At 35.6% G+C, this 14,581-nt stretch overlaps 1 protein-coding gene across 4 annotated transcripts in view; it reads left to right on the top strand.

Moving 5' to 3' along the window:
* The window catches only part of LOC106868723 (protogenin B-like), a 146,887-nt gene that overhangs the window by 108,994 nt on the left and 23,312 nt on the right, over positions 1-14,581 (top strand). For 2 of the 4 annotated variants that reach the window (XM_089340599.1, XM_089340601.1), the window contains exons 13-15: positions 5,540-5,725; positions 13,530-13,794; positions 14,117-14,244. In XM_089340599.1, the coding sequence (XP_089196725.1) occupies positions 5,540-5,725; positions 13,530-13,794; positions 14,117-14,244 (579 nt within the window). The remainder of the gene's footprint in view (positions 1-5,539; positions 5,726-13,529; positions 13,795-14,116; positions 14,245-14,581) is intronic. The other 2 variants (XM_089340600.1, XM_089340602.1) reach the window with 1 other exon arrangement.

The following is a 14,581-nucleotide window of genomic DNA, read 5'->3' on the forward strand; positions in this document are numbered from 1 at the left end:
CATTTACATGTTTTTAAGTTGCAAAACAGTTTGTTGTGATATTTGAGTTTTATTGTTAAATAAAATTTCATCAAATTATTTCTCTATCATTTATGACTTTATATATATTTATATATATATTTGTACTTAGATCAGTGGTTGCAATTTCCACCTCTTCTTTCACCTTTATCATTCACTCAACCATGTTTTTCTCTTCCTTTTTTTCTAAACATTCTAACATTGATGTATTTTGGTACACCTGTATTACAGCCATATCATCATATTCTTCCATCATCTAATTCTCACCTGTCTCATTATTATTGTTATTAATCATTCAATATTTTCTGTTTGTATAATTCTTTATACATCTCTCTCTCTCTTTCTCTCTCTCTCTCTCTTTCTCTCTCTCTCTCTCTCTCTCTCTCTCTCTCTCTCTCTCTCTCAAAATGTATGGCCTTCTGTTGTCATCTTGTAACATTAACAAAGAATTACTGTGTACTACATGAATGCACATGGCCTATTTGGTTAGGGTGTTGTGTTCGCGATTATAAGATCAAGGGTTTCAATTCCCAGATTGGGTGGTGCGTTGGGTTTTTTGAGCAAAACACTTTATTTCATGTTGGTCCAGTCCACTCAGCTGTAAATGAGTTTCAGTAACAACTGAGGAGTTAAACCTGTGATGGACTAGCATCCCATTCAGTAGAGCAGGGAGTGTTATGATCTTTTACACAATGGGAACAAGGATCTCAAGGATTCTATGACAAGACGAGAAAAACTTTTTATTACACGGTCATATCTCCAAACCATGGGTCGTCTGTAAGTTTCCTTTATATCACTTTCCTGACAATAGTCTTCAGCCATCAACCAGTTGCCTTCTCTGTGTCCAAGAGTCAGCTTGCCAAGATTCTCCCTCTGTGTTGTGCTGCATGCATACAATCAGCCAAGTTCTTCTTGTTTCCATTCCATTCCATTATGTTGTCACTCCACAAACATCATCAGCAGCTTTTTGCTTTCGTCCTGTCAACAGGATAGTCTTGGCCAGTGGCTCGTGGCACATTGTTTGTTTAAAATATAACTACTTTGTGGACTCGATTCTTGACAATGTGTCTTTGGGCACTCAGCCTGCTTATCATGCGCAATCTTCCACATGTCAAATGCTCCCCTCTTTTTGTCCATGTGTAAATTAGATTCCCTCCCAGAGTCTTTCTCAAACTTTGTCATCAAATTTATTTCATGTCAAGTGATAGGCATCTGTTATTTTGACTAAATTTTTACTCAGACTACCGAATTGAGAAAAGATACCCTTTTTTGTGTAAAAATGTTCCTGAAGACTGAAACAGGTGTCTGTTTCCTTCACATGTAATGATGCTAGTGGCTTTGTTCTGTGTTAGTCTTTTACGGTGATGTCGAGAGTAGGAGATACAAACACACACACACACACATCCATGTGTATGGTGCATCTATGAGGGGGTGCTGAAAAGTACCTGACTTTGGATTAAAGAAAATACAGGAGGATCACTTAATTATGATTTTATTCAACATATTCGGCTCTCAGATTCACACACTTATTGCAACTGTCCTTCAATTTTTCTAAGCCCTGTAAAAGAACTCGGAAGGTTGGGCCTCCAACCAGGCCTTTTGCGATGCCCTTAAAGCCAAGAACTTTTCAGAACCCCATCATACATATATATATATATATAGCATATAGCATACTTGGTACAAAAAAAAAAAACCACAAAGATAAGATAAAAAAATAAAATAGGGTACGACGCTCAGGAAAATTGGAAGAAGTCGTTAACGTTTCAAACATATGCTCTTTTATTGAAAGAATAGGTAAGAGGCCAGTTACACAGCAAGTCAATAAGAGATGTTTTCTTTGGATATATGCTGCCGTATTTGTCTTAAGAGAAAACAATCTTTTATGGAATAGCTGTGTTAAAAAGCAATAAATATCTGAGAGATGGAAATTCATCCCATTAGTGGTCAGTAACAAGAGCACCAGGCATTTCAACCTTTCAATGGCTGCTGCTGGGATGAATCAACCTCTCTCATATTTATTGTGTTTTTAATATAGTTAATTCGTAAGAGATGCTTTTTCAGGGAATATACTACCATAACTGTTTTAAAAATGTTTATACATTATGATATTGGACATTGTTTAAATTGTAAAGAGAGATTTCTCAGTTTCTTCAAACCAAAGTAATTCTTTTGATGCCAGTGCTCCAAGGTGACATTTGGTTGGGACCAGTAGACTAATTAAAAACTACCCAGTATCTTGTTTATTAACCTAAACCTGACTGTAAAGTCACTCATTTCCTGTTGCATGCTTTTCAGAAGGGGCACTCTCATGCTTTCTCTGGATTCACCCATTTGACAGTCACCAACCACACGCATGTGTGGGTGAGGGTATAGTTACATGTTGTGGGTTTATCATTGTTTAAATGTCTGTTGCAGTACCCAGGTATCTAACAGTGAAATTAGGCAGACTACCTACCTACCTACCTACCTACTTACAGTCATCTAGGCAAAGCAACATCACTAAAACATCTTATTCACCAATATATCTGGTGGGAATTACAAACCTCGCTGTGTGGTTAAGAAACTCGGTTTGCAACCTTACCTTGGGTTCAGTCTGACTGGGTGGCCCCTTGGTCAAGAGTCTTCTACTATATCCCTGGGCTGACCAATGCTTTGTGAGTAAATTTGGTAGACAGAAACTGTGTAGAAGCCTGTTGTTTGTTTGTGTGTGTGTGTGTGTCCCTGCCACTGCTACTTGACAACCAGTATTTGTTTACATTCCCGTAACTTAGCAGTTTGGCAAAAGAAATCGTTTGTCTTAAAAATGAGTACTATGATCAGTTTGTTCCATTAAACTCTTCAAGGCAGAGTTGCAGCATTTCTGCTGTCCAGTGGCTGAAACAGTAAAAAACAATATATATATAGATAAGAATAAATGGATCATGACCTTCTATATGGTTGCTCTACTTGCTAGCAATAGCAGTCAGATCTCAAACCTCGGCTATATCACCTCAGAAAAAGACACATTAGGAAGGGCATCCAGCTGTAGAAGCCATGCCAAAACAGACTATGGAATGTGGTGCAGTTGCTAGCCTTGCTAGCTCCTATCAAACTGTTGTTATTGATCATGATGATGATTGAAGTGTAAATAAAGTTCAGAAATTTTTCAACTAAAGCATTTCACATCTTTATGAATGAATTAACTGTTAAGATGTTTTTGTTAATGTAAAGTGAAATTAGAACATTAAATCCAATGGCAGTTTTGGAACATTGTATCTATGGCTACATCAATAGATCAAACAGGAAAATAGCTCATGGGTGTGTCCTGCTCTCTATATTCACCTAGAGGTGCGGGCATGGTTGTGTAGTTAAGAAGCTACTTTGCAACCATGTGGTTTTGAGTTCACTCCCACTGTGTGGCACCTTGTACAGAATTCTTCTACTCCAGCCCTAGGCTGACCAATGCCTTGTGAGTGAATTTAGACAGAAATTGAGTCGAAACTCATTACGTATGTGCATTTCTGTTTGTTCTACATGAAGAATTTCATAAAACAACTTCATCGTAAGATGGTGGTGTCTGAAACAAATTAACATGAAATTTTGATGAAAAATTTTCATTTAGATTGTTTTGAAACAAATTTATATCATTGACAGACAGCCCCGGGTATAGGTTGAATTATTCCACCAGATCCGACAAGCCAGAGGTCTGTGATGAGCTTCTGTGTCTGCTTTGGCATGCTTTCCACAGCTGGATGCCAACCACTTTACAGAGGTGCTCTTTTCGTGGCACCAGAACTAAAGAAGCCACCAAATAACTTGCAGAATCGAAATTCTCTGAACACAAATGCTAGCTCATCTAGATTTTTGGAAAATAAAAGCTGATGCATTTAGCTCTGTCAAATATAATGCTTATTGATTCACATTGTTTTGACTTAATCATGCATTATCTCGTAGCAACCAGATTTCAGTGATGTGAGTGTTTACTTTTCAAATGACAGTGTAGGGTAGGTGTAATTTGGGCCAGATATAGTTGGTTTAAATGCTAAATGGTTAAAGAAGGTTCTTATCTTCAAAGTCAAATGTTTGAAAGTAACAGATGGGTTTTAATTTTGTTAGATCTCTCACTTATTCCCCCAACCACCTTTTATTTTTATTCTTTAGATTTTGAACACACTCAGAAGAGATTTCTCATGAAGTTGTATAGCTTAATAGTTTGGAAATTGAGTTGACTAGCAACTATTGGTTCACAGCTTTCATTCTGAGATGGAATGGTGCATTGTGTCCTTGAGCAAGATACTTCATTTCATGTTGCTTCAGTCTACTCAGCAGCAAATGAGTATCAATACTACTTGTTAACCTTGCAACTAATTTCAGTTTTATACTTTCGGCCTAAATGCCCTAAAATTCCAGATAAAACTCCAACTTCGTGTGCCTTTAGGCTCATGGTAGAACTTTTGTGTTTTTGTCTTCTAATTGTGAAGATAATCTCATTTATAATCAAAGTACTGAACTCATGTTTTACATGGGAGATTCTGTTGTCTTGTCTCTTGACAACTTTACCAAATTAAGCAGAGAGCATCTGCCAATTCCTCTACATAGTTTGGGTCCCATCAGTGAGCCTCCGTTTCCCATTCTGTTCCCTGTGAGGGTGTGTGGTGTTACCCCTCCATCCATTGGAGGGCTTCGTTCTCCACATCCATCTACCCAGTTCTCCTTACATGGCTCAGGTGTCAACTAGGGGCTTTGATTAAAGGCATTTACCCAACTGTCTGGCATCATCTCTTCAACTTGGATCTGTTTGTATTAGAATTGAAAAAAATTTATATCCTTTTATTCTTCTTCTTACAAAAGTGTTTAAACCCTTTTGTTACCATATTTCTATTGAAATACACTGCCTTTGCTTTTAATCAATTTTGCAAACAACAAACTTAATAATGCCAAAATAATTTTGGCATTATTAAACCGGTGTTAATGTGGCAAACTGGCAGAATGGTTGGTGCATCAGACAATAATGCTCAGTAGCATTTCTTCCAGCTCTTTTACATGCTGTGCTTAAATCCCACTGAAGTTCACTTCACCTTTCATTCTTTTGGGGGTCGATAAAATAAAAGTACCAGTCTAGCACTGGGGTTGATTTAATTGACTACCCACTCTCCCTAAAATTATTGACCATATGCCAAAATTTGAAAGAATCAATAAGCTGGTGTTTGGAAAATAAATCAACATGAAATTTCTGTGGAACGTTTTAATTTAGATCACTTTAAAACAAGGAAGTTTTTATCAAAGAACCAGGAGTGTTCTCAGGCAGTTTGGTATCAAAAGGGTTAATTATCTGTCACTCCTATCATTTTTCTTTCACATGGTAAAAATTTATCAAGATCATTTTGTTAATCAATCGATGAAAGAATCAAAGCAAAGATTTCTTGCCGTTCATTTATTTATTAATTATATTTTTCTCACTATTTTACGTTTTTTTTAAAAATCTAATCAAATACTCTTTTTTTTTTTTTTTCTATATTTTCTCTTTTTTTTCCCGCTCTAGTTGAACCTCCCCACAACTTACAAGTGGTTATACAGAATGTTAGCTCTGTAATTGTACAATGGGACCACAACAGTACACTGACCATCGATGGTTTTGTACTGCAGGTCTATATAGTCGATGCTCCGGGGAAGAAATTTGTGTACACGCTTCCAAACTATGTCACCAGCTTACCTTTGAATGATCTTGGTAAGGCTTTCAAAGTATAATAAAAATAATCATAATTAATAATTAATTAATAATAATAACAATAACTCTTGTTACTTGTTCATCACCGTAAGATGCTTTGCTAGCTTCTGACCCCTCTCTCTCTCCTGTTCTTTAACACCTTTGTCTGCATAAGAGTGGCATCGTAGCAATATTAATGTTTTCAACACAAACACACTGGATGAATCAAACCGTGGGGCTTTTCGTTTTTTCTTTTTCTTTTTTTTTTTTCTTAAATTTATTTTGAATTTTTTTCTGAGTTGCTTTCAGAACTTTTACTTCTCTCTCTCACTCACTCACACAATCTCTCTTTCTCTTTCTCTCTCTCTCTCTCTCTCTCTCTCTCTCTCTCTGTATATATATATATATATATGTATGTATATATAGTTAATTGAATATGTCCTTCAAAAACAAGGTGTACTAGATGTCAAGTGCTCTAGCATGAAATATATCTAAAATCTTAAAAGATATTTAGAGATTCATGAGAGTGATTATATATTAGTGAGTAAAATAGTGGAATAGTTATATCTTAAAAAATCAAAATAAAGATAAGTATATAATATTAGCAATATTGTATTGATAAATAAATAAAGTACAGCTTTGATTATTAAAAATTTTTTAAATATTTAAAAGTTCTTATGATCGTTTCATGAATATATTTTCTCTTAGAATGAAACCTAAAGTTGATAAGCATCGTTGGGGAGTAATATCCATTCATTAGAGAATCGAGTCGAAGGATGAATTTCGGTGGAGGAAATCGAATGAAGAAAATGCTGTTTAAATTGAATGAGGAAAATGTTTAAAAAGTTGTTGGTATAAATTCGAGCTAAAACTCTAAAATTTATACCAACGTAGATATATGAATACCAATAATTTTTTTTAATCATTTTCCTCATTCGATTTCCTCCATCTCTGATGAGTGGATATACTCCCCAACAATGATTATCAATTTTAGATTTCATTTCAAGAGAAAGTATATTCACAAAACAATTGTAAGAACTTTTAAACATTTAAATTTTTTTTTTCTTTTAAATCAAAACTGTACTTTATTTATTTATTAATACAATATTGCATACATTATATACTTATCTTTATTCTTATTTTCAAGATGTAACTATTCTATTTTACTCTCTAATATATATATATTAAAAAATCTGTTGCTCTGTTACATCCACTTGTTTCTCTCCCCTGCTCTCTAGGTATATGTGTGTGTGTGTGTGTGTGTGTGTGTGTGTGTGTGTGTGTGTGTGTGTGTATATGTGAATGTATGTATGTATATATATATATATATATATATATATATATATATGAATGTTTGTGTGTATATATATGTTTGTGTATATACATGTTTGTGTGTGTTGCATATCTATATATATATATATATATATATATATATATATATATATATATATATATATATATATATATAATATGTATATATAATATATATACATATGTTTGTGTGTGTGTATACATATATACGTATTATGCCTGTTGCACTTTTACATACCCTCTTTTTTCATGTTCACTCTTTTTTTTTCTCTCTCTCTATCTCTGTCTTTACTTTTATTTATATTTTCCTCTAACTGAAACTATTCGCTACAATATTATTAACAACAACAACAACAGCAGCAACTGCTATCCTTCATGGAATATACTAACAATGTTGCTACAGCTGCTATATATATATATATATATATATATATATATACATACACAAAACACCCATGTATACTCACCACAGTCCTCTTCCCCTACCATTGCAAGTTAGTTGTTGCTGTTGTTGTTGTCGTTGGGATTGTTTTGTTTTGGTTTTAGCTTAATTCCACTTTCCTGGAATGAACTTTTGGCTTCACTATTTTGGCTTTTGACCTTTTTCTTTTTGTTTATAGTTTTGTTTCTTAAATCTGTGTTGTATCTTCCCCTACCTCTCAGCCCATTGTCTTTTTAAGTCTCTGTTGTCGTCCAACTGCCCTGCCCCCACCCGCACCCACTGTTAAATCTGTTTTTGTATTCTTTCCTTGAAGGTGGTCAAAAATGTGCCAAAAATTATGAAAACGCTGCCTATAAGTGTTCACTGAATTATTTTACAAGGGAGTGGGTGTCAGCCGAATGGCTCAGTACTGACCTCTGGAAGGGGAGTTCATTAAACTCCTGAAATGATTTTGAGCATTAAGGGTCCTTGATTATTAGTGAACTGAATCTGGAAGAGTGTGGCTAATTTAAGGCTAAAAACTCACTAATTTCCAGTCAAAATATTGGTTCCATAACTAGTATTCTCCAAACATATATTTCATATTAATCCTTTCATTACCATATTCTGTTGAAATATACCCACTTTGTTTCAATTAATCTTCAAAACAATGAAAAATTTACTCAAATAACTCTTGTTGCTAAACTGGGTGTTTGGAACATAAATTAATCTGAGATTTTGGTGGAAGATTTTTTATTTAGGTTACTTTAGAAACAGGTTTGTATTATAGAACCAGGGGTGGCTTCAGGTTGGTTGGTATGAAAAGTGTTAAATATTCCAACTATATCAATATGACTGAGTTTTTATTGTTCTTTATTTATTTTGATAAAGATATTCATCAGATTTCTTTAGATATTTCAAGAATGAAGGAATTGTTATTTTTCCTTCAAGTAAATTTTTTCAACATACTTAATTTTTATTTTAGAAATTTCCTTCATGGCGGTCATTTTCATAATTGCATGAAATCACCAGTGATCTATTAGAAGTTTGTTAATGCCTGGTTTGTTAGTATATTTCAATTTTTATTTAGTAGACATAGTTGAAAAAGTTGTCTCCCTTAGATAACGTGCGCGTCTTTCTCCCCACCTCTCTCTCTGACATACATACACGCACATTTGTGGTCAGCTGGACCACCTGGAATATGAGCTGTCACATTCCCTCATACTAGATGATATGCCAACAATATGACCTGTTATATTGTTCCCTTATGTAAATGTTCTACCAACAATATGACATATCACAAACTTTATATCAACTGTTCTTACCAGCATCACACTGCTTATCAGAACATTTGTTATGTTTTTAACAAAATAAAATATTAACAAGAGCACTCAGAGAGCTCAAACCTCTGCCAAGGCAACACCAATGCCCTCTCAACGATTAGCTGGAGATGATTTTTAAAATGAGAATATCTGAAATAAACTCGACTGCTTCTCATAAACGAGAATACTAAAAATGAACCTGACCACTCTCGAAAATTAAGTAAAAAAAATAAACAAAGAAAATAATCCAGAATCCTTGTCCGGTACCAGATTGATCCCAAAACTTAATTCATGCTAGTCACGAGGCCAAACATCCCTGAAAGTTTCATCCGAATCCATCCAGCAGTTCTTGAGATATTTTGTCCATGGACAAACAAACATGACTGAAAACAGTACCTCCCCTTTTGCTCAGATGGAGGTAATGATTGCATAATTACTGTTTCTGAAATTATGAACTAGTTTAAAAGTATTAAGCTAAATCTTTCTCTCTCTCTATCCATTTACTTATGAAATTGAGTGTAGGTATGTGTGCACACATACTGACAACTTTATCTTCCATTTGCTTCCAGTCATTCTGGGACACTGGTTAGACAAACAAATCAATCCCAGTACCTTTTTATTTATTTATTTATTTTTTTGTTAGTGTGGTACTCATTCTGTCTCTTTTGCCAAACCATGAAGTTGCAGAGGTGTGAACAAACCAACACTAGTTCTCAAGCAGTATGAGTGTGGAAGACCCACACACTGTATGTGTGTGTGTATATATATCTCTTTTACTCTTTTACTTGTTTCAGTCTTTTAACTGCGGCCATGCTGGAGCACCGCCTTTAGTCGAGCAAATCGACCCCAGGACTTATTCTTTAGAAGCCTAGTACTTATTCTATCGGTCTCTTTTGCCGAACCACAAAGTTACGGGGACATAAACACACCAGCATCGGTTGTCAAGCGATGTTGGGGGGACAAACACAGACACACAAACACATACATACATACATATATATATATATACGATGGGCTTCTTTCAGTTTCCGTCTACCAAATCCACTCACAAGGCTTTGGTCGGCCCGAGGCTATAGTAGAAGACACTTGCCCAAGGTGCCACGCAAAGGGACTGAACCCGGGACCATGTGATATATATGTTTATATGATAGGCAAGATCTAGTATTAGCAGTTCAAGACAAAACTCTTCAGGCTTATTAATGCCATCAATTTGACCTGTCCAAGATATGTAAAGAGTGATGCATTTCATTTAGTGTCTGAGCAAGGCTAATTTGTGGAGTTTTTTCAAAACAGCTCCAGCTAAAAAACCAAGTCCATCATGAAGATCACCCTGCTGCCAATATGACACACCAGTTATGACCATCACTCCTTTTTATTTTTCCTCCTCATCAGTAGTGTATTCCAGATTACTTTATCCAATGTTTTTTTTTTTTTTCTTAAATGTTGTAGGATTGCAATTGGAAGGAGAGTTAACTGCTACTCTAGCATATCTAGGGACCACATCGGCTTCCTGGTGTTTCTTCTTTTTTAATGGTTAAGAGAGGAAAGGGTCGTGCTCATAACATTTTTCAGGACTTATGTGACTGGTGGGTGAAAGTTTCAGACAGGAAACCCGGGCTGAATGTTTGTAACAGGGTGAACCTCATTAAGGATATGCAAGAGGTTTAACTGGGTGTCAGATTATATGTCCTTCTTCTATCACAGTGAACTATGCTTGTCACCTCCCCTGTGTATGTATGTGTGTGTGTGTGTGTGTATGTATGTATGTATGCATGTGTGTATATATACATGTACACACACATACATACATGTACAAACAATTAAACAAACTGGTTTCAAATCTATATATGTTACATGCTTAAACCTGAAACGGGTTTGATGTCGCTTTGTACACAAGTCTCCAGGAAGAAGTTGTTATATGACTGCAACTGCTGCTGTTAATATTGTTACTGTCTCAAGATGATTGAACTTCAGAGCTAACTAATAAGATCTGATCCATGAGGCTAATTTATAAATGAACTACAGGACTAATTTATAAATTTGGGTTAATTTATGAACTTAACTAATATACTAACCATTGGGCCCAAACTACAGGATTGATCCGTTAGCCAGCAATTTGGTTGATTAGCAAAAATGAATCATGGAATACGACAAATAAAATTCACCTTTTAGCTAATTAATAAAACTGAGACTATGAGAGTTTAATAGATATTAAAATAAAATCACATGTAAATAGTAGCTGTTCACAAAACTACCCCACAGGATAACAAGACTATATGTAACTGTGAACTTGTGAGTTATCTCTCTGTTTATATGTTGGTGTACAATTATTGTCATTTTTGTTCTGTCTCAGCTCACTCCTGATCCAGCAGAGCTATGGTCAATGATGTTCTGGTCGTCACCATCTTGTCATTCAGACTAAGTGCAACTAGAACGACGTTGTCCAATGTTTTATTTTATTTTTTAATTTTTTTTTTATAGATATTTTGATTTGAGGGAGACTTGACTGCATTTTTGTTTTTTCCTGACCACATAGAGGTTCCCTTGTTGCCTTATCTGTTGGCTCTGGTGAACACAGCAAAGGTGTTCAAGGTGGATTTGGTCAGAATGCAATAATTGTAGTTCTTCTTCCTGTACCTGTCTTATTTTTAGCAAGTCAAGAAGGTAAAAATTTTCCTGTTTTCATTTATAGATCAATGTTTGACCGTAGGTCACAGGATTTCCAGCACTGAAGAGACCATCTTGTCTTCCCCCACCAAAACTAAATGTAGCCTATTTATCAAAACAAGGCATTGAGGGAGATTTGGCTGCTGCTTCTAGCTAGTCAAACAAGTCATTTACTTTGTTTAGATATATTGTAACTTGTATGTAAGATTATACCTGTGATGTTGTATCTATCTAGGATTCTACCTGTGTCGATGCAAGGATTTGAACCTGTGATGTTACAGTTTGGTTTTGTTAAAAATATGCCTTTGTTTATCTTATTTTGTCTTTTTTTATTTATTTATTTGTGATTTGCTTTTTTTTTCTGAAATTAATTTCTTTTTTGTTTTATCTTTGTATAAAATTGTTCTTATTTTTTATTGCTTCCATCTCTCTCTCTCTCTCTCTCTCTCTCTCTCTCTCTCAGTTCTAGCATTTCTTCCTCAGTTTTTACACTCTCACATGTACCTCTTTACCCTAATATCTCCCCCCCCCCCGCACACACACACACCATGCTCAACAAACTAATCAATGGAAATTAAGTCTACCATAGAACCATTGAATCATCATTGTCATCAGCATTATTGTTTCAATATTCACTTTGCTGACATTAGTCATATGGGATTTATTGAAGCAGATTCTCTATGCCCAGATGCCCTTTCTGTTACCAACTCTCGCTTGTTTCCCATCAAGGACACGCTTCCATGGGACGCTGGAAGTAGACACTGCTTGCATGACAGTGGCACTCATTTACAACTATCATACAATACCAAAGCCAAGATATAGTAACACACCCATAAACACATATATATACACATATATAGAGGATGGCCTTTAAAAAAAATTTTTTTATAGTTTCCTCCTACCGGATCCACTGACAAAGCTTTGGCTGGCTTAGAGCCATTGCAGGAGACACTTGTCCAAGGTGCCATGCAGTGGAACTGAACCTGAAGCAGTGTGGTTCTGAAGTAGGTTTCTTAGCACACAGCCATGCCTGTACCTATATTTATAAAATTGACCAAGAGGGTCATACCAATCAATGAATTGACCAATGAAAGGTAACATCACAACAAACAAAAGGACATGATAATAACAATGAAAAACTAATCAGTAAAATTAATAGCCATACCTAAAAGCTCTCTTAACGAGCTTGAGATTCTGACAAATCACTCACCTGAAAGATTGCAGTTGAGTAAAACTTAATTCTTAAGAAGACGACGAAAAAGAAGAATTCAGTGGAAGTATATAATACAACCTATATTGAATGTTTTCATTTTCTTTCATTAAGAATCTGCAAAATTTGAATGTATGTATGTGTGTGTGTGTGTGTGTGTTTGACTGTCTGCCCAGCTTTCTTGTTATCGATATGTATAGTTATTATTTTAAAACACCAAATTCACTCCAATTGTGTGTATTCAAAAATCTTGATCAACTGGTCTTAATTAGAGCCATCTCTTATTTCCCCCTCCTGAAAGTTTGAAACACCCCATAGAGGGTGTCTTTGTTTTCTCATTGCAATAATCAGTTTCTCTACTTGGTTTATTATATGAATGAGACCCTGTCACCACTAGTTTTAAATATACAACTGTCTATTCTTCACATACGGTCTCTCTCTCTCTCACTGATTACACACACACGTTTATATAATTTAACCTGATAATTTTAACCTTTAACACTTAGGCACATGATGTTGCCTTACAAGTAAGTGTTCTCCCCTGTAGCTGCAGACACATTGTGTCACATTGGGAGGAGAGAAAACTTGTATGGTGCCATGATTCACCTTCAGCATGCTAAAGGTTATTAAGTTTTACTCAACTCAATGTTATTAAATTATATATGTATCTCCTATTGTATGTCTTCCTTTCATTTATCCATTTGCACTTTATTTTCTTTATCCACTTTTATGTATCCATTCATTCTCTGTGTGTGTGTGTACACACACTCGCGCACACCACAATGTATGCAGCCATTTCACCATACCTTAATAGGGTCTGTGGGGTCTACCTCTGCAGCGTCTTCCTCCACAAAACTGAAAATTCAAATGTGTCCGCCACCTCTTCTGTTACAGAGAACAACACCTATTACCAAGTGTCTGTCAGTGCATCAAGCAAAGAAGCAGCCTCAATCCAGATGACTCGAGTCTTCCAGACCAGCACCCAGGCCAATGTTCCCCAAGCTCCCCAAGTGGTCACTGCCAGGCCTATCTCACCGTTTGCTGTAAACCTTACGTGGGACCGGCCAGTCTTGACTGCAGCTGGTGCCAACATTACCTACACGGTCAGGTGGAGTCCGATATCTTCCACCAATGGCGGCAATGAAAATACTTTTAAAACGTAAGTTAAAGGCTTGGATTTTTATTTATTTATTTTCGACAGTGTGGGTTGAGTGTTAATGTGTTTGCATTGGGAGCTAAATATTGCTGTAACATGGCCTTGTCTAAGGTAAGCTAACACTTTTAGAAGAATGCTACTTGTTTTACTGTGTCCACTTTGATGTCTTGCAATTTCTAGTTCAAATCTTAACTGACCTGGGCTTTGGATTTATCTATTATTTGTTTCAGTCTAATGGACTTTTTAAATGGTGTGGTCAGTATATATTGGATTGGGTTGTCAGTATTTGGTACATTGGGTATATGTGTGATTCTCTATATTCCAGGAATTTGACAACTGTTGTCATTAAGGGACTACAACCATATACGGAATACCAGTTCTCGATCCGTTCTCACTCAGGAAATGAAAAAGGACCATTTAGTAAACTAGCCATAGCCAAGACCAACGAAGGAGGTGAGTAGCTTTGTTGTTGTTTTTGTTTACTTGCAGGTCAGGACTTGATCTAACAGAAACATGATCAAAACTGTGTTCCAGCCATGACCATCCTGCCTTTTATTTATTCAGCCATACAGAACTACATTATCTGATGTCTAATAGTTAGTAATATTGGTTATGGTTGCAATTGCTTAATCCTGGGCTCATCTCCAGTATAGTAGGTCTATGATCAAAACTGTTCCAGCCATGACCAACCTATATATTTTTTTTATATTTGTACTTAATGTATCTAGGACTACATTACCTAAGTACCATTTTAGGTTTTTAGATAATGGGGTGTGATTCGTAGGGAAAT

The sequence above is a fragment of the Octopus bimaculoides genome, chromosome 23, assembly GCF_046866305.1.
Source record: "Octopus bimaculoides isolate indiv1 chromosome 23, ASM4686630v1, whole genome shotgun sequence".
NCBI lineage: Eukaryota > Metazoa > Mollusca > Cephalopoda > Octopoda > Octopodidae > Octopus > Octopus bimaculoides.